General features: G+C 36.4%; 1 protein-coding gene across 1 annotated transcript in view; it reads left to right on the forward strand.

The window, feature by feature from the left end:
* Window positions 1-202: 202 nt before the first annotated feature.
* The window catches only part of LOC113081176 (coiled-coil domain-containing protein 120-like), a 49,587-nt gene continuing 29,064 nt past the window's right edge, over window positions 203-20,725 (forward strand). The window contains 1 exon segment of the mRNA XM_026253235.1: window positions 203-367. Within this exon segment, the coding sequence (XP_026109020.1) occupies window positions 341-367 (27 nt within the window). The 5' untranslated portion in view covers window positions 203-340.

Below are 20,725 nucleotides of genomic sequence, written 5' to 3' on the forward strand. Positions count from 1 at the left end.
TATATATATATATATATATATATATATATACACACACACACACACACGCATATATTTCACTATTTGTGTTTCCAGTACTGTGGCACTGAACGGGTTAATCGAGACACAAGCCACTAAATGTGGATGAAATATGATTGGTTTGGTTCCTGTGTGTAGATCAAGGCAGGATAAAAATCTCCAGCCCGTGCAGATGGAGGGTGTAGAGTGGCTGTGTGTGTAAACACAGGGGTGTGTGTTGAAGAAGAGTCGATGATCATCATGATCTGGAATCATGCAGCTCAGTGAAGGACTAAAGACGCTCCGGAGATGCTCGTGAGATGATGCAGAGGGACGCACGTGGATGGCAGAGACTCCAGCATCCTCTCAGGTATTCAGGAACGGCCAGATGTTGTGATCGGATGTTGCATTGAGGAGCTGCTCTGTTTGCATGCAGCACATGGTCCGCTGTGCAAAACAAACACGTTTTATAATGAATTCCGCGACTATGTGCTGTTACATACACACGTGCTGTGTGCAGAAATGAAGTTTAATTGTTTTGCGTTATTTCAGTCTGAATTTATCGATGTTTAGTACTGATGCTGAAATTGACATTTATATTGTGACTGGTTTTTAAGAATTAATATTAATTCATATATATAGTGTGTATGTGTGTTTTTGCGCATTGTTATGGTGCTGTATAAAATCTGACCCCTGATCTCAGTGCGGTTGGCAGTGTTTGGCGATTTGAGGGTCCTCGCCCCAGATCCACGCGCATGATCAGATATATTAATGGGGTCACACATGCACCTCAGCGCATTAACTGTTGTGCTAATTAATAGCAACTGTGTTTACTTATTGTGTTAATGTGTTTAGAGTAAAGGTGTAACCCGATGTGTGCAGTTTTTGGGCATGGACACGCGTGGGAATGTTGCGTTGCAGAACTTGGGCGTGTTCAGTTTTTATCCGCGCGCACTTTTCATCGTTAATGTTTATAACAGCGAACTGATTTTTCTCGAACCATTGTTATTAAACCTCAGCTAAGAATTTAACTCATTAGCTATTGCAGACCCAATTCAAACATTATTTTTAATATGAATTTAGTCGTACCTCATTTTATATTTAAGTTTTATGTGATTGCAGATAGACATTGTGAATATTTGCTATTTATTTTGTTATTTTAGTAATTTTACATTTTGCTATTTCAGAGTTCTCCTGAAACAGCAATTTCTCAAATATTTATTACAATATTGATAAATTCATAATTTCACTAGTTAGAGGTAATTGGATACCTCACCTGAATATGTTCATAGATTTGTGTTGGAAGTTATCTTTGGAATGGACATATAGATATTTTATTTGTAAACATCATACTTTTTTTGTTGTTGTTGCTTATTTCAGTTAATGGCACCCACATAAAAAATCTCACCAAAATTTCTCTGTGCACATTGCCAAAACTTAAAATTTTCCAAAATCAGACGTCGCTTGTTATGATTTTCAAGGGTGTAGAATTCAGTAGAGACGCTACCAATATCCAGTAACTACTAAATTGTTCTAAGCAATAATTTTGATCAAACAATTTTATGTTTGCTGCTGTTACGTCCCAAACAATGCCAAAACCTATATTGATAATGTGTGTATATATATATATATATATATATATATATATATATATATATATATATATATATATATATATATATATATATATATATATATATATAATAGTGGAGAGTGTTAACTCACGCTAGTTACTTTCACTAAAAAGACTTGTTCACGGATTGATTTAGTGACCCTTACTATCATACAGTATGTGTATTGTCATGAAACATTTGAGAACAGTGATGAACGAGTGCTAGGAGTGTGTGGGTCTAAACCTTAACCTTACCACTATTCTTTGGCTGCCTTGGAAGCAATGCTATTTGCTCCTGGAAATATAATTTTAAACAGAATATCCAGCTAAGAGTTCCTCACTGAAACTCAATGTGAATGTTTTTTGTACAAATTTGCAAGCATTTGCACATATCTGTGTAAATATCTGGAAGCTCTTTTGCTGGATCACTCTCATATATCAGTGATAATCTAGTTGAAGGGTTTCAGAAAGTAAATATGAAACTAAAAACTAAGCTGTATTTATGAAACACCGTTATGATGTTTCTCCTAAATAGTTTGCCACACTTTCATGATGCAAACACTCACTATAACATAAATATTTGAAGTCTCTCTGTGTCTCAGATCTCAAATACGCTGTCATGTGAAAGTAATATTATCACTAAGCGTCTAATACATCATGACTCGCTCTTTAGCTGGAGGAGCCCAAATCTTAGCCCATTATCCTCTTTACAGATCATAAGTGTAATCAGAGGATTACGCTGAACTGCAGAGAAAGAGAGCAGCTCTGAATGTGCAAACTGGGTTACGCCGCTACGGGGTGAAAAGGTTTCGCTGAGTATAATTCTGCTATATTAAAAGGAGCGCTCACACTAATCTGTCCCTTCCTGACCTTATGAGAGGGTGTGTGTGTGTGGATCTGTTGAGCTGGTGAACTGATTATGTGAGCCAAACGCATGGGTGAGTTCTGGAGGAACCTGTGCCGGTGTAGTTTTAGCTCTGTTTTGTGTCTGGATGGGTTATCTGGTGTATGTCTGGCTAATCTAGCGCAGAAGATGTTGGAAGCTTTCAAGGACAGGTGGATTTTCAAAAATGTGGCATTTATATGATGCTGTGTGGATGTAAGAGGTCAGGTGAGGATACAATGAGAAAAGACAAGAATAGATACAATCCTCTCATTCTCTGGAGAAAATATTGAGGCTTGTCTGTGGAAATCTCTCAGGAACCACGGAGACGTGTTATGGGTGGTCGCCAGTGTGTTGCTATGCTGTTGCTGGGAGTGTTCTGGGTGGTTGCCAGGGGGTTGCTACACTGTTGCTAGAGTGTTGCCAGGGTATTGCTTTGCCATTGCTAGGAGTGTGCTTAGCGACTGCCAGGGTGTGGTTATGGTATATATTATTAAAACTCAGTCACCACCACGTTAGCTAAGCATAAGCATGTTAAAGTGACAGTTTTCCCAAAAAATAAAAATACTGCAATCCTTTACTCACCCTTGTGTCATTCCAAACATGTATGGTTTTCTTCATTGACTTTTATTGTATGATTAAAATCATTCTTCAACATATCCTTTCTGTTCCACAGAAGAACGAAATTCATACTGTTTCAGCATTTGCATTTATGTAGACTGTTTCTGACTTAAAGGGATAGTTCACCCAAAAATGAATGTTTATCTGCTTACCCCCAGGGCATCCAAGATATAGGTGGCTTTGTTTCTTCAGTAGAACACAAATAGAGATTTTTAACTCAAACCGTTTCAGGCTGTCAGTCATATAAGTGGATGGGAAAACTTGAGAGTCTAAAAAAAACCCTGCGGCTCATGACGATATATTAATGTGTAAAGACACAAAAAGATTGGTATATGCAAGAAACTGAACAGTATTTATATATATATATATGTATATATATATATATATATATATATATATATATATATATATATATATATTTCAATCTCTCAAGTGGACCATTGACACTCTATCTACAATGTCAATTAGGAGTGTTAATGGTCCACTTGAGAGATAGGTGGCAGTAATGCACTTATAAGTCTGTGATTCGCAGTAAAGTATGAAGAAGAATATGATTTAGAAGAAAATGAAGTAAAATTATATAAATACTGTTCAGTTTCTTGCACAGACTGATCGTTTTGTGTCTTCACACATCAATGTATCGTCACAAGGCACAGGGTTTCATTTGGTTTTGTTAGTGTATGTTTTTTTTTACTCTCAAAACCATGATTCCCATTGACTTGCATTATATGACTGACAGACTGCAACGATTTGAGTTAAAAAAAAAAATTGTGTTCTACTGAAGAAACAAAGTCACCTACATCTTGAATGCCCTTGGGCTAAGCAGGTAAACATCACATTTACATTTTTGGGTGAACTATACCTTTAAGACTTAGGGTTAATGGTTTGTTCAGATCTCTAACCCTAAGAGCAACAGAAATGTTTACCTTAAGACGAATGTCTAAGAGAAACAGAAAAAAGAGGCTATAGACGGATAAAGAAAATTCCAAAGTAGAGATCAGAGATGAGTAGAGAAATAGATTGTGTGTAGAGTAAAAATTGCAACAGTCAAACCTCTCGTTGTCTAATTAGACATTCAGAGCAGAGCGGCTTGTGTTACTGGAGGCTCAGGGAATATTTTCAGCAGCCTCTAAATCAAAGTGGCCTCTATCCCTGTCTCATCCCTTTCTCAGTCAACACACGGGTCAGGATGTGCTATAGGAAAAAGTGTGGGTTGCTTTGTGCATAATAAAGAGTTTCCTATAGTGAAGGTGCGTAGCTTAGCCCTCAGAAAATGTGCTTTTGAAATCCCTGGAGGACAAAACTACATGGATGTGCAATGACTTTTAAAGGAGTAGTTCATCCAAACAACTCTACTCATTCTCAGGCCATCCAATATGTACAGTAGATATGTTTCTTTCTTGGGAACAGATTTGGAGAAATGTAGTATTACATCATTTGCTCACCAAAGAAGTGCTCATCTCTGCAGTGAATGGGTGCCGTGAGAATAACAGTCCAAACAGCTGATGAAATCCATTGGTGGGCAAGTGATGTAATGCCTAATTTATCTAATTCTATTCCAATGAAGAATCAAACTTAGTCAGCGGAGATTATGTGAACTAGATGCCCCTGCAAAGACCTCGTCGCCTTGATGCCCATCAGCATAAGACCACGGGAACCAGACAATTCCTCTGCACAATCTAACCTGTGTTGCCATGCCATGCTGGTTTCATCTGGCCAGAGGAGAACTGGCCTCCAACTGAGCCTGGTTTCTCCCAAGGTTTTTTCTCCAAGGTTTTGGTTCCTTGTCACTGTCCCTTTGGCTTGCTTAGTTGGGGACACCTGACTGATTGCACGGACAGTATCGAAAGAGAGCTGAGCTGGATGATGCCATCAATGAATCATCAAAGAACTGACTTAAGATGGAAAAATGATTCTTTGTTATTATCCTCTTGCATTATTGACCAACTATTTTCCTGTTTGACACTGTAAAGCTGCTTTGATACTATCAGTATTGTATAAAGCACAATACAAATAAAGATGACTTGACTTGATTTATCAGTCATCTTGGATAGAGGACAAATATAGCAAGTTTACTATTCCTTTAACAAACCCCACAGCCAGAGTGGACCCTTTAGATATGTGTAATGTTTGCGCTCCGCTCAAGAGGTTTGGGGTAGATAAGGACGTGCAGTGGTGTTCACAGCGTCAGCGTCAGGGTGTCAGTGACAGAGCTGGGTCAACACTCAGGTCTGCGCCTCTCGCTCTGGGCTCAGTTTAATGAGTTTGTAATCACTCTCATGTCAGAAGGATGCTTGTGCCCTGGAGGCTTGGACGGTGTCAGAGCACTTAAGGAGCGCTGGAATTCATTCTGCTGAGACTCACGCTGTGCTGCTGCGCTGTTATTAAAATACGAAGGCTTATGAGTGATTCCAAAAGAAAAGAACACCTAAACCCCATGAAAGTTATGAAACGAATTACACAAATATTTGTCATACCTTCCGAAGAACAATAAATACACCTTTGGTCTCCTGTGTGCTTGAGAGAGAGGCATGGTAATGTGAAACAGCTCTAGGGAATCGGACAATATGAAATCAGGTCATGTTGATCCAAGAAACCAAATGCAAAAAGTAGATTCTCAGTTAGAAAAAGGATGAGAACTGCTTTTCTATATCTTTAGTCAGGATGGAGGGCATATTTATTTATTTATTTATACCTTTTTATTCATTCATTCCTTAAACATTTGTATTTATTTATATTTGTTTATTTAAATATGCCTTCGATCTTGTTGTTTTTGTTTATTCTTTCTACTATTTATTCATTCTTTCATTCATTCATTCATTCATTCATTCTGTTTGTTCATGTGAAGTGGTAGTACACCTAAAAATGTAAAACTCTGTAATCATTAAAAAAAATAGTTTTGAAAAGAAGATGGTTTGAGAAAAAAAAAAAAATAGTTTATTTTGAACATTTTGTCCATACATTGAAAGTCAATAGGCTTCAATTAAAAAAAATCTCATATGTAGTGTTTTGTTCAAGAAATTCATGCAAATTTGGAATAACATGAGGGTGAGTAGATTTTCATTTTTAGCTGAACTATCTCTTTGAAGTGAATGAAAATACTGTGAGAAACACTCTTGTGTTTGTGTGCTGTTGATTGTTCAGCCAGGAAATGTTATAAATATGTCTTTGAATTATTATTATTATTTATTTTTTAAATACTGCCTTGTTTTCATTCTCATCAAGTTAAGCATCATGTCAACACTGTGGATATCAAGAGACAAAGTTCATATTTAAACTAAATCTCAATCAACAGATTTAAAGCATCTTTGCTGATATCGATTGCTTATCTTCATCTTAAAAAACTGTGTGATGATCTTGACACCAACTACAGTCAAATGGACTCAGACAGACATAGGATCCTCTTAGACTGTGGTAACATACATGAATATCAATGTGGTGAGATTAATTTTTAATGAGGCTAGTGTGTACTCAGCATTAAATCACTTGCCTTGCCTTGCTTGCATATATATATTCAGTCTTATTAGCTGATATGTGGTAAATATTTCCCTGTAGGTAAAAAATTATTTTTCTATTTTAAGAACAAATCTATGAGCTATTGCTTGCTATCCACATTTATTTGATAGATATTACTGTATGTCAACATTCGACTCATTTGCATCTAATAAGAAACTATTTTAGTTTCATGAGAAATTGAATTGTCTTCTGGGGAATAATGATCAGAGAATCTTTCTTTGTTGTAAACTACAGTAATAAATGTTTCATTGACTATTTGGCTGCAGGTTTGCTTTTAATAAGGTGAGAAGCATTTTTTTCTAGAGCCCAAACACTGACACAGTCTCTGTTGTCTAAGTGCTGTTTTAGGGGATCAGCTGATGGATGTGTGTGGTATAGAGTTTAAAAGATTAGTGGCTTTCAAGGGCTTTTCCCACGTCCTCTAGAGCATTAACTCCTGGAAGGACAGAGCTGTGCCTCAAAACCTGCCACTTAACTCTAGCTGTTTGGGTTACAGGAGCTTTGCAGCTGGTTTTCTACACCCCACCATTAGCTAAAGCATGCTGACGTTCTACAGATGAGAGTCACATACCTGAATGCACAGCCATTATAATAATATATAATTACATTTATATGTAAATAAGTATGCAAATATGTATCAGCAGTTCAGTGCTGTGTAGAATCTCAGTTCACGGTGTGTTTGGGCATATATATTGTATATATTCATAATAAATTTTATAAACATTTTAATTATTTTTATTCTTATTTATTTTGTTATTATTATTTTAAACTGCTGTGCAAATATTTTATTTATTTTTTATTTTTTATTATTTTACAAATTCCCAGAACCCAGCCCAAAGCTCTTTTTGTTGTTGTTGTTGAGAAATCAACCTCAAATTTGGAACACCACTTGTTTAGATTTATAGCTATGATTTTACAGTAAATCGTGTTTTAAAAATATACAAACATATATATTTTTAAATATAACAATTTAACAATTTTTCAATTTAAAAATAGTATTTTTTGTTAATTTTTCATCATTTAAACTTCTATAACTTTTTTTTTCTCACTTCAATAATCTGCCAAGTGTCTTCTTTAAAAAGAGACCTTAAGTTTGTGCTCCAAAGCATTAAAAATATATTACATTTTAGGTCTATGCTCAAAAAGTGGTTACATTAATTACATAACTTACATTAATATATACTTCATAGAGATAGGAGAAAGAAAAAAATCACTTCATGTTTAATGGAGTAATGAGTAATGCAGACTAGCATGCATGTAATGTGCAGGTTAAACTGGTTTATATTAGATGCATGTATTTTGCTCTTAAAGGACAACAAGAGTCCCTCCAGAGTAATCCTTTGACTGATGGGCGTGTTGGACACAAACTGATTCCTGCAGCTCTCCTGAAAGCCTCATGGGATAGAAAGAAGGGCATAGTTGAAAGAAATCATCCGAGTGAGGCAAATAGAGGAGACAGTTTGGAAGGCAGTGTGGCCAATGCCTACGACGGCTCAGGGGAATTTAAAATGACCTGTCCGAACTCTAAAAGCGGGTAACTTTGTGGACAGACATCTATAAATGTGGCTTTATTTGTTTGAACATGCTCCTTGAGAAGATTTGCAAGGTTGCCATTTTGTGCGGTTTTGGCCATTTGAGTGTCTCATTGAATGAATCTGACCTCACCGGTTCAGTACCGACATCTGGATGAGAGTCAGTCACCCAAACATGACGGTGACGGCCCAGATCCGCCCTCCCTGTGCCAGCACCTCAGGGGTGAAAGGTTATTGGCTGTGCAGTCAGAGCTGCCAGCCTGCGATATGCCACTATTTTTAGTAGGGGATTTTTCACGTTGTTGCCATGCAGCAGTTAGACTCCCGATCGCTCTCAGCTCAATGTGTAGCTCCTGCTCATTGTGCAGTTTAGCATTGCAGAGCTGTGATGTAGAACTGTGACGGATCTCTAAGCTTCACTCTGGCAGAAGAATGTAGGTCATATTATAAAGCAAACACCTAGAGAGGCAGACAGAGAGACTGGCTACAAGGCATTAAAACCTACTCCAGCATGCACATTTTAAAGATGTTTCCTAACTTGCCGTAGGCTGCATCGTGAAGGAGTGAACCAGAGGATGAGCAGGAGCAGGACGGTGGGTGTGACTGTAGCAGGGCAAGAAAACCTCACAAATGCTGTGCAGTATAGTGTCAAGGACTAAGGAAGGAATGAGCACAGTTACAAGACACTCAGTTAAACAAAAGCAAGCGTAGCACATGAAGCGTTCCTGCACCTCCAGATACAAACAGATGCAGTTATGTCTTCATCACGTGCTCTGACTTGCACAATCCTGTCCTTGCATCCTCCGTTTGCAGATGCAGAATGTGTTAGAGACTGAATATCTTGCACCGTCTCAGAGTCGGACAGAGCTTTTTAATCATGGAAAGAAAAAGGAGTTCGGTCTATAGGAGATTTATTTATAGACAATGTATTTGCTTCTTTTGCTCAGCTTAAACAAACATCTGGGCTATCCTCTAATTTTTTTCAGGTATTTACAAGTATGAAATTATGTTAGGTAATATCTCTAATTTTGACATTTACAAATCCCCTGAATATCTTTATTCATTTATGACCTCTAAACTCGGCTCGAAGGGTTTTGTTTCTAAATATGTTAAATATTTGAATGATTATAGAACTCCTTTTACACAATACTTAAAGATAAGTATAACTAGGATAGCTATAGGGATAGATATTTCAGAAGATAATTGGACTAAGGCCCTCCAAGGTATTAGGTCTTGCTCCATCAACTCTAATTTTCCATTTATACAATATAAAGTTGTCCATAGATTGCACTACTTTTGTACCAAATTACGAAATGTCTTAAATGCAAGTCCAATGATGGCACTCAAAGGTACTTAAGATTGATTTTCCTCATGACCCTCTTATTGCAATATTAAGCTGGGCTGCCTTATTACAGAAGTATAGTTTCAGTTAGATCCAAACAGTTAAATATGAGAACACCATTGCAAAAAAGACAATAAACTCGCAAAGAGGCTTCGGGTTCAGGTTTTTCGTGACAGCAGCAATGGATACAGAAATTAGATAACAATATTTTCATGTAAACGGGTTGTCTATCTTTCTGTTGGAATTTCTGTTATGAATGGCTCTTGTTTTCCTGCATAAAAATCATACTTAAATTATGATGACAAATTAATTAAATTATTTTCTCTAGCTGCAGCATGCTGCTGTAAAAGATAAATTATAAGCAATTAATTTCTCTTGGCAGTTGGCACACGTTGTGTAGACTGTGGAGATTCGTTGTTGCGGTGTGAATTATTGTTAGAGGGAAGCCAGGTGGTGATCTATTTATAAAACGCCCTTCTGAGCATGTTCTGAATTTTAGGACTGTTCACACCTCGAGAAGTGCTGCAGCCAGGTTGTTGTAGTGCTGCTCCTTGCCACAGAGGGCGCACTTGTACTTTAAATATCATTTGCACACAAACATTTGACTTGATTTTTTAATCATCAAAAACGATAGGATTTACTAGCATAATTTCAGATCTAAAATACAAATATAAGGAAATGGAATGAGCAGGAACTTGGTGGTACAATATTATATTATTCGGGTCATAATATTGTTAAATATTGTTGTAATGTATAAAATTTTTACCTGCCTCAGACTTTTGGGACGTTTGGTGTTAACTGCTATTATCTACTTTGAGCTTTTTACTGCACTGCAGTGCTTCATTGTGTCTTTGGCTGTAGTTGTTCGTGTCTGTATTTCAGGAGGTTGCTGATGTACTGTAATCTGTCCATTCTTGGCAGGGATGAAATTCCATGGATCCATCACAGTGTGAAAAGCTTTACAGCCCATTACCAAAATCTGTCCTACCTTGAGTTTTGGACACCCTCCAGTGATGGAGCATCACAGATGACTTGGCAATTTCCGAATTCAGATAATTCAGTTACATCAAACATTCTGTCATTTTTAGACTCTTTGATACCAAATCAGAAACCTAAGATTTATTATTAAAGCTTGCTAAGACATTTCCTCTGATAAAATACCGCAGAACAAGCTGGATTTCTTTTTTCTCCACCAGTATGCCTATGGTTCTGTTGACTGATGTCTTTGTTTTTCATGCTTATAATCATCAGTGCTGTTGATTTGAAGCCATATTACCTGCATTCCCCCACTGATGCCCAGAGAGCTCTTCTGAAGGCTGTGGGAACTACAGGTCTTGACAAGTTAACAGAGCGGTGAAGTGTTTGGGTTATTTTTCAGAGTTATCTCAGCTTCCCTCATGAGCCCCAGCTGTTCAGCCCCTCTGCAGCACACAAACACTAGCAGACTGAGATTAAAGCAGGTGTGTTCGGCCATTTCATCTCATCAAATATAACATGACTAACATCTCTGTCTGCTAATAGCGTCCAGATGCGGTTGAAACAACCCCCAATAACCCTTTATGTGCAGCCTTTCTGCTGATTGTATCCAAAAATTAGGCACATGCACACCAAGAGATACAACTATTTAGATAACAATAACAATATCTATTATCTTTAACTATATATGTCTGCTGCTTTAAATGCCCGAGCTTTTAAAGCAGTATGGATTCTGATTGGCTGTCCATTTTTATCGTTTGGGCGATTCTCCCGCCATTTCCTCCCCAGACTTGACACTCGTGCAGGTTGCCAGATTTAGGACACACAACAGGAACAAGCACAATTGACAATGGAAGGCGAAGAGCCTTATTAATGGCTGATAATACATGGGGCAACTTTTTGAGCAATGTTGTCACCAATGGGCAACCTGATGAGACACAGGGCCATTGACCGATCTAAAGTATCCAGATAGACATTTGTTATCCATTCTCAATGTGAAAGCACCCAAGCAACATTGGCAAAATTGCTCAAAAAGTTGTCCCGTGTACCATCAGCCTTAGACATTGTACGGTGATAAATGGAGGTCTCTGGCCACAGAGCTTTTTAGATGGTTTTCAATGCTTTTTAGGTCAGGTATAATCTTCGATTTCTAACCCAGGTTGTTTGCTGGCTACCATGGCTGCAGAATGCTGTGTTTTCCACCAACTGGCAACCCATGGGTGTTCAAATACCTCTGGGTGAACTGGAATTGGATGGAATCATACAAACTAGGGATGCACCGATAGGACTTTTTTGGGGCCGATACCAATTTTAACAAACACTTATTGGCCGATACCAATGCCGATATTTGTCACCTCTTTTCTTATTTGAAATTTTGCCATCTAAATAGTATTTTGGTCATGTTTTTAAATCAGCAAAGTTCTAAAACACCTGCATAAAATTATATTAGCAGTTTTATTGCTGCTCCATCAAATAATTTCTAATGAACATGGATTGGATTGTATATATTTGTTTACTGTCAGCTGTAATAGTGGCTCAGTGCCTTCACGGTTTGTTTTATCAAACCAACGCTTTTTCCTTATAAAGCTGATATGCCGATGGTTGCGAATTGAGGAAAAATCGGCCGATAAATATCGGCGACCGATACATCGGTGCATCCCTAAGACAAACAAAAACAGGTGTTCTGACATGGAACACACATTTCCAAGTAAAATAACTGGCTCTAGCATTGAACAAGTATGTTTTCTAAATATCACACCTTTATAGTTGTGATGTGGACACTGATATTCTTTTAAATTTTGAACGATTTCTAAAATGATATCTTTATTGTTGTATTTAGCCTTAATACTTTGTGATAATGTTGTGTGATGTAGTATTCAGATGTAAGCTTGATAAGTTGGCACTGCAGCAGCTTCTGGTGGAGGAGGGTGAGCAGAGGACACACTGTTTGGATTTTTCTTCTTGGTAACTCGCGCCCCTTCCGATCGGAATCAAAGCGCAGCGAAGAGTAATGCATGCTGTTTGAAGCTCTGCTCACAAGTCTACATTGACTCCTAACGGGATCGCACGCTCAACCGCCAAGAGCCAGAGCGAGAAATTCTTCCAGGGCAGTGGGGGACTGCATGAAATAATAATCAAAACACTTAGATGAAAAATGGTGTGTGGCTGAGACTGCTATGGTGCTGACAGAAGCTTTAATCAGAGGAATTTAATATATTCAAACAGTCTCAATGTGGACACAGACTAAAGTTTCTATTGTGCAGAAATTGTCTACAGCAGTGGCACAGAACTAGTTTTGCTCATGACCCAGATTTTGTGAAGTTATGACCCAGAACAGTACCAGGCTTGTTAATAATAAACAACAATGGCTTTATAATAAGACTTAAAATTATTAATATTATCTTCACATAAACTGAATAGGGAAATTATCTCTTTATAAATTCTCATTAGATATTATTGCACAGTAGTTTTACAGTAACTTGAGTAGTTTGAGTAAAAGTTTGATAAGCACATTTATAATAATAATTAATCTTAATTATTAATGATTATATGTTGTTTAGTTGCATTTTACATCTCTCTCTCTCTCTCTCTCTCTCTCTCTCTCTCTATATATATATATATTTTTTTTTTTCTATTTTATAATTAATTATAAATTATTATATATATATTTTTTATATATAATTTGCATTTATAGACTAATTTGCATTCTATACATACACAATTTATATATATTTTTTCTTTTTTTATATTTTATAATTGATTATAAATTATTATTATGTTACTATTATATATTTGTAGCATTTTGAAGTTTTTATATAATTATTTGCATTTAAATAATAATTAGCATTTTATATGCATTTACATGATGTATTTTTCCTTGGTGTCTGCAATCTTTCAGAACAGAAGTGTGACTCATTTGCAGATCTTGACCATTTGAGAACCACCGGTCTATTGGATGTTGACACTCATACTAGTCGTTTATGGGCTTGGATGAATGTATGTTTATGTTTTGTCGCAGGGGCAGGCAGTTCATCCAGTGGTTCATGACTTTAAGAGGAAGTAGAGGAAGCTTTGCCCAGGGATGTTCACATGACCGAACGCTTTACTGTCATCCTGTGTGGAGTGGTGTGCTGTTGAGGGCATGCACGTCTCCAAAACCACAATCCCTGAACATTTTTTACTCTCATAGAATAGAAAGAGCACAGACTTTTCACTCCGTCATGGCCGCGGGAAGTGGGGGTGCTGGGGGTGCTGCAGCACCCCCTAGTGACGAGAGGGAGATTAAAAAAATGTAGGCCTATTAAACTATTTTGCACAATTTATAAACTCCTTATGAATATTTTAGAAAATGATTTTGACACACGCAGTCTATTACGTATATTTTGGATTTTAATTTCATATTTTGAAGCCTAATCAACACAGGTTCGGAAGTTACGTTGTCAACGTCAGGCAGGCAGGTTTGGTCGCCGAGTAACGAGGTTTCCCGCTCGTTCCACGCAGAATACATCCATCTTTATATAATACAGCGCACCTCGACATTTGGACACCTGTAACCAGGGCACCCCGCCTGCATGTAACTCAGGTAAGAGTATGGTGCTGCCGCGCTTGTAACATTTATTTTTTTGGCAACAAGTGTGGGATCCGCTTTGACTAGCCAAGCAATTGTAAGTAGTATACTATAGTATTTTTGGAAGGTGGTGGGGATGGAGATGGAGAGTATTATTTCGTTCGTGTGTTCTTTGCGTAATGGTTGTGGAGAACTGTTAAATAACGTTTAAATAGTTGGAGATTATTTCCTTGTGGTTTGTGTAAAAAGGTTGGAGATGGAGACAGAAAGCTTTATACTGTGCGTGTGTTTTTTGCGTAATGGATGTGGAGAACTGTTCAATAAACAAATTGCTTAAATAGTCAGAGATTATTTCCTTGTGGTGTGCGTAAAAAGATTTTGGAGTTAATAGAGTTGCGTGTGACATAAACGTGCAGTGACTCAAGCCAGCTGCCTAAATCGATTGCATTGTTTTAGCGTTATTGTGAAGTTTGATTAATATTATATTTTGTTGTAATATTATTTGTTGTATCTAAATAAGTTACATGTATGTATAGGCTATCTGAAATTGTAATGAAAGTAATTATTTCGTTTTCTTTCGATTATTAAACTATTATTTCTGATTCTGCTTCTGCTTCAGATTAATAAGGCATTGCGCATATCTGAGAACTGATGTCTGTGTGTTTCAGACCCTGTGCACTGAAGTGTATATGACAATAAAGTAGTAAATCTCAATGTATTTATTTTTTTAATGTATTTTAAATAGGCCTATAGGCTCATAGGTTTTTTGTCAAAAAAAAAAAAAAAATCACAGCACCCCCTGTTCAAAATTACTTCCCGCGGCCCTGCACTCCGTAGTTCTGTATAGATACAGGACACTATGGGGAAAGTTTACGAATTTAATACATCTGTTACTGTTATGCAGGATATGTACAGAATTGTAAAAATAATAGTTATTTGCATTTCATTCAGGTATGGAAATGATGTTGAAGTGTTGCAGATGGTTGCCAAGGTGTTGCTATGCCTTTTTGTCCACCAGGTGGCAATATTTCTAAGTAATAATGCACCTCTCCTGAACAAGCAAAGGTACAATTGACTCATTATTACTTATTAGTCGATTGCTCTGTCAAATTACATACATTTTTTATGTGCTGAGTGCTGACACATAACAGCGATGGAAATACATTTTTGTATCGTTGTAAACTCATAAACTATATTGCAACCCAGCTCTTTATCTGCTAAATTTGACTATATGGCATGAAGATATTAAGATATTATAAACATTAATATCATGATTGTCTTTAAAGCTACTTTGAAACTATATTGTGCACTATCAGGCATAAAAGTACCAAAAATTGTACTTGTGTAGTAGCTTTTCAAAAGTTGCTTATTTGTACCATATTTATCTTTAAACGATGCATATTTGTACCTTAAATGGTACATATTTAGTCAATTTTAGTACCTTAATAGTGCAATTTTGTGCCTTTTGAAAGGATACCACCCTGGTGACCACTTGTGCACCTTTTTTCTGAGAGTGTGAAAAGAAAATACATTTGACTTGATTTAACATAAAACATTGATGTCTTTGTACGTCATAAGAGGAGATGAGGTTCATTTAAGGTGGGACAGAGAATCTGGCATGAGCCGTGGTGATTGGGACACCCGAAGGGAGATGTTAGCCATCTGTTTAACAAATCGTGACATAAACGCTCTCCACCCCCTCCTGATTCTCACAGGTGTTTGTCATTAGCCAAGACCACAAATGCTGCCCAAAGGGAGTGACCTTAAACCCAACAGCTGCCCATTCAAGAACCCCAACATAAAACAAAGCAGTGCTCAAAGAGGGATATCACTACCACAGACTGACGACTACAGTGCCCATCCATCCACCAAAACAAATGGACTGAGAGGGATATTCTATGGTTCTTCCTTAAGTGTTGGCATGAGATGAAACAAAACCATGCTTCCAGGCCTGCAAGCCGAACTGCTTATTATAACATCTAAATCCCAAGCCATAATGATGTGGAAAGGACTTGAATTATTCATATACTGGTACACCAAATCTTAAGAACAGAATATGTAAAGTTGTGTTTTCATACTGCACTTTAAGCGGATTTTAACAAATGCACTCGCACTTCTTTGATGTCTGAGTTTTCAAAGGAACAAGGGAGATTTATGAGTCTAAGACAAAAGCTTCACAGCAGCCAGGCATCATATGAGGGAGATCTTGGGGTAGCAGCTGATTCTGACATATTTAATGCTGCTCTTTTATGTTTCATGCCAGTTGGCTTGCTTCCCTTTCCATCTTTCTTTTCTAAAACCTCTCCAGGAGTCATCCAGGGAAAAAAGCCCCTCAGATCCAACTCTAAATGCTCCTCTACAGTAATCCACAGCTTCACGCTCACAGTGGGGAGAGGACAGGGTTTATCTGTGTGGTCACAGCACTGCAGATAAGAGTCCAGTGATCTACTTAACACCTACTGAATCTACTGAAGACACAACAGTGTAAACACTGAGGCTGTAGCTGTCATCTTGGGAGTACAAATACATTTTTGTGTTGTCATAAAGTGTAACATTTATTATTATTCTTTTATTTATTTTTATTTAAAAGGGATGAAGTTATTAAAATATTATTAACAATAACATCGTTTTTTTTTTTTTTGTAAAGCTGCTTAAAATAATGTGTATTGTGAATCACTGGGTGATAATGTAGTTGATAATTACTAGATACCACTTTAGCATACTGTTAGTATACAGGTACTGTTTTATACTTATGAAATGTGTTTATAATGTTGTTGTTTTTTCAAGACAATGACAACTGTTTTTAGTTCTTTGGGACTTGCATTAAATGATTTTGGCAAACAAAAAATTATCTTTTCAGTAATTCACATGCAAGTGAATGAGGTTTTTGTTTTGGTTTCAGATTTTTTTTTGCCAGAAATCCTCTTATTTTTTTAATAAAATGCTTATTTTAATATTCCAAAGCAAAAAGTTTTATTTGAGCTGTCAGTTGGGTAAATCATCCTTTTTAAAAGTGGGACGTTTATTAAGTGGATGAACATTAATTATTTAAATCCTGTGGGTGGATTTTCTCTAAATCAAATCAAATAATTTATATATATATATATATATATATATATATATATATATATATAAATAAATAACAAATTATTTTGGTTCTTGAAAAAAAAAAGATTTTTAAATACAATTGTATAAAATATAAAAAAATGACAAACTGAAATTAAAGACATATAAAAACAAAAACTAATAAAACACAAAAAAATTACAAAAACATGCAACAATACCAAAACTTTAACTAAAAAAAAAAAAAAAAAAAAAAATATATATATATATATATATATATATATATATATATATATATATATATATATATTAACAATTCAAAATATGAAATCAAAATTATAATACTATGTCAATGATACTAAAATAAAATATGGAATGATTGGAAACAGGAATAATCCACTGAGTGCAGGATGGCTCATCAATACTTATTTTGTCATTTTTATTCCCAAAAGAGTGCAATTGAAATGCACATGCTAATTCGTTCATTTTTAGGAGTAAACTTGGATACAGATTTTCTCAGAGCTCACAGACATGGATAAGAAAAGTTTTTTTGTGTGTGTGTGTGTGTGGTTTAAAAGAGTGTGTACTGTAAATGTTGCATTAGTGTCACATTATTTTCAGGCTGTAAATTGTCATGATGTTGATTGGAGCATCTGATAATGGTTAATTGGATCAGCACAAAGCTGGAACCATGACAGCGCAGACGGTGGTGTGGGATTGTCAGTCTCATTAGGAGGAGACCGTTGTCCCGTCCTGTGGAGTGATTGATGAAGAGGCAGAGGGGTCTGGTCCCAGCAGGGTTTCTCTAAGTCTCTCTGTCCTCCAGCAGGATTCGTTGTGAGAATGTTCTCGTAGAGAATTCCAGGAAGGGCAGGAGATGCACTTTGTTCTGATCTCCAGCTGAACTTCCCTTCATTGAAATCCTCTCGCTCAAATTAAACTGCAGCACTGATGTAAATCCCAGATGACAGGCTCTCCTGTACAGTAAAGCTCTCGCACACCACACTGACCATTAGAACCCAAGTCATCTGTAATCCTGCCTCACTTCATGCCTAATTACATGGTGAGAGACAAGCATAAAAAACTAGCTGGTTAAGATTAAACCATCTAATTAATGGATTAAAGGCAGAAAACCTGCTTCCAAAACCTTTTAGGAATAGTTAATTATGGATCACTGCTATATCAGAATCTTCCCAAATCAGTTTATTTATTTATTTTTTATTTTTAAAAAAAGCATTTGTGACTTACTTGCGAGAATCACATTTCAGGAACATTAACAGCAGTCATGTTGAGCTGTGTCTGTTTTCTCAATTATATGTATATATATATATGTAGAGAGAGAGAGAGAGAGATTTTCTTTTTTTTAACATGACTGTGTATTATTTACCCTTTTTTTTTGTATTTGTTTCAATGCAATATAAGCCGTGGGCAGCTTAAAGGATCAAACTGTTGTTTCATGTCGATGACATCCTTTACATGTGAATAGCAATGCCTTTTTAAAGCCAATTGGTTTGCAAATGAAGGCACAGCCCTGTCCCTTTGGGGAAACTGAAGGTAGCCGAAACACAGTCTCAGTTTTCCCCACCTAGTTTACCATGAGGCTGCTGTTCTACTTTCTTTTCTTCTTTTTTTTTGACATCTTTGAAACCTCAAGAGTCATGAGATATTCAAACACACATTCAATCGAAAGCACGACAGCTGTGTTGGAGAAATTTATTAGGAGGCCGAGTGTGAAAAAGTACTCACAAATATCTATAATTACAGCCATGTTTATTTTTACTAAGTTATTTTTATCATATGTATATGTTATTAAATATAAATTATTGAATGAGCAATATGAACAGAATATGAAGAAACTGTGATTCAGAAGTTTAATATTAAACGACCCAAGATCGCAGTATTTAATTTATATATTAATTTATGTTGTACAAAATATTTTTTATTATAATTCTAAATTTTAATAACAGCAATATGAAGAGCTAAAAGAAAAGGAAGTTCATTTTTTGAATGCAATGCTATTTAATTCAAGCTGAACACCTTTAATTCAGTGACGAGAACCGGAGATGCATTTAAAGAAATAAAAAGAAACTTTCTGCAGGTTAATTTTATTATTCAGTTAATACCTGGTAACTCTACTAGAACGTCCTGTTACGTAATCTTATTATATATTCATAATACCACCCACCCCGCTTACTAGAGCCCACCTACACACCTTTCAGCCAATCATTTCAACCTGTCCGGTGGACGTCATGTTAGCTAATTAATATTCATAAGCCGAGTCTTTAAAGCTTAACCCTGTGCGCGTTTTTGGAATGGATCTGTCCGCTGGAGTGCGCTGAGTTCAGAGTAAAAAACAGCACTGAAAAGTCTCCGGGTTGAATGGCTCTGCTTTGGACTACTAGTTTATCATTACAACTCGATGACTTATCCGTTTTAACCTGGAACTATTATTTCATTATACTGACAGCTGAATTTTTCGTTGCACTGCACCTCGACATTGAGCGATGCAGTTGCCGGTTTTTCTTTAAACTAACACAGAACATCACTATCAGGACTAAACATCAGGACTAAACTTTTAATGTTACAGGTAAGATTTCTTGTATAAAACAAGTCTGAAATCTTATTAGTATATTCTCAAACGCACCTTTTATTTGGAACACACTGTGGAAGTACAATTGGTTTTACCACAGTACATTTTTGTAAGGGGACTAGGGAGCAATATATAAGTTGGATTTCATGACGTTTTATCATGACATTATCCCCAGAGTCATAATAACAGCTTGTTGTGATCATTGTTTTCAATAATGTATAATTTTGTGGTGCAGTTAAACACATGAGAAGAGTGTTATTGTGGCAGCATTGTTGTATTTTGCATTTGCACCTGCTTCTCACTTAAAAATCACAGTTTATAGGGCATAATTTATAGAGAGATGATGAATATGTTGCAAAGTTTGATGACAGTCCTCTGTTTGCATGCAAGCATTTGCTCACTATTTTCAAGGTGGTGATTTTCACACAGAAAGCCTTTGTGTGGTTTGGTTTGCAGTGAACCTCCTTGAAGATTTATCTTGAAAAAGAAAAGAATAGACTTTAGACTGCTAGCTTTTGTAAATATTGATCAGCTAGCATTACCTTATCAATAGGCTCATTTATAGCGGTCTTCTTTTTTTTTGCAAGTATATTGATCTCTGCTCTGAGCATCTGACATTGCAGTCATATATTGTTTAATCATTTGTGCTTTCGCTGTAGGTGTAGGTGATCTAAGCTCTAAGAAACACACAGTATACCTCTTTGAAACGGTCTGTCAATAAGCCATCATTTCAGGCAAAAATCTGCCAGTGGAGTTTGAGTTGACTTGCTTTGAGCTGGAGTGTGGCTTGACGAAGTTTATTGTTGCTTTGTGCTAAAGGAGATTATTGAAGTGTTTGTAGAGCTCCTTAGAAACCAGCTTCCGTCTGTGTCACATCCCCATGCTCAACACACACACACACACACACACACACACAGACTCAAAAACACTGATAACCTCTTGAGTTCAGGAAGAGTCAGTTCATTAAAAGAAGACCTAAACAAACCTTGATTTAATGCAGGTCTTTATAATCAATCAGGTTAATGA

This window comes from Carassius auratus, unplaced genomic scaffold (genome assembly GCF_003368295.1).
Source record: "Carassius auratus strain Wakin unplaced genomic scaffold, ASM336829v1 scaf_tig00033307, whole genome shotgun sequence".
Lineage (NCBI taxonomy): Eukaryota > Metazoa > Chordata > Actinopteri > Cypriniformes > Cyprinidae > Carassius > Carassius auratus.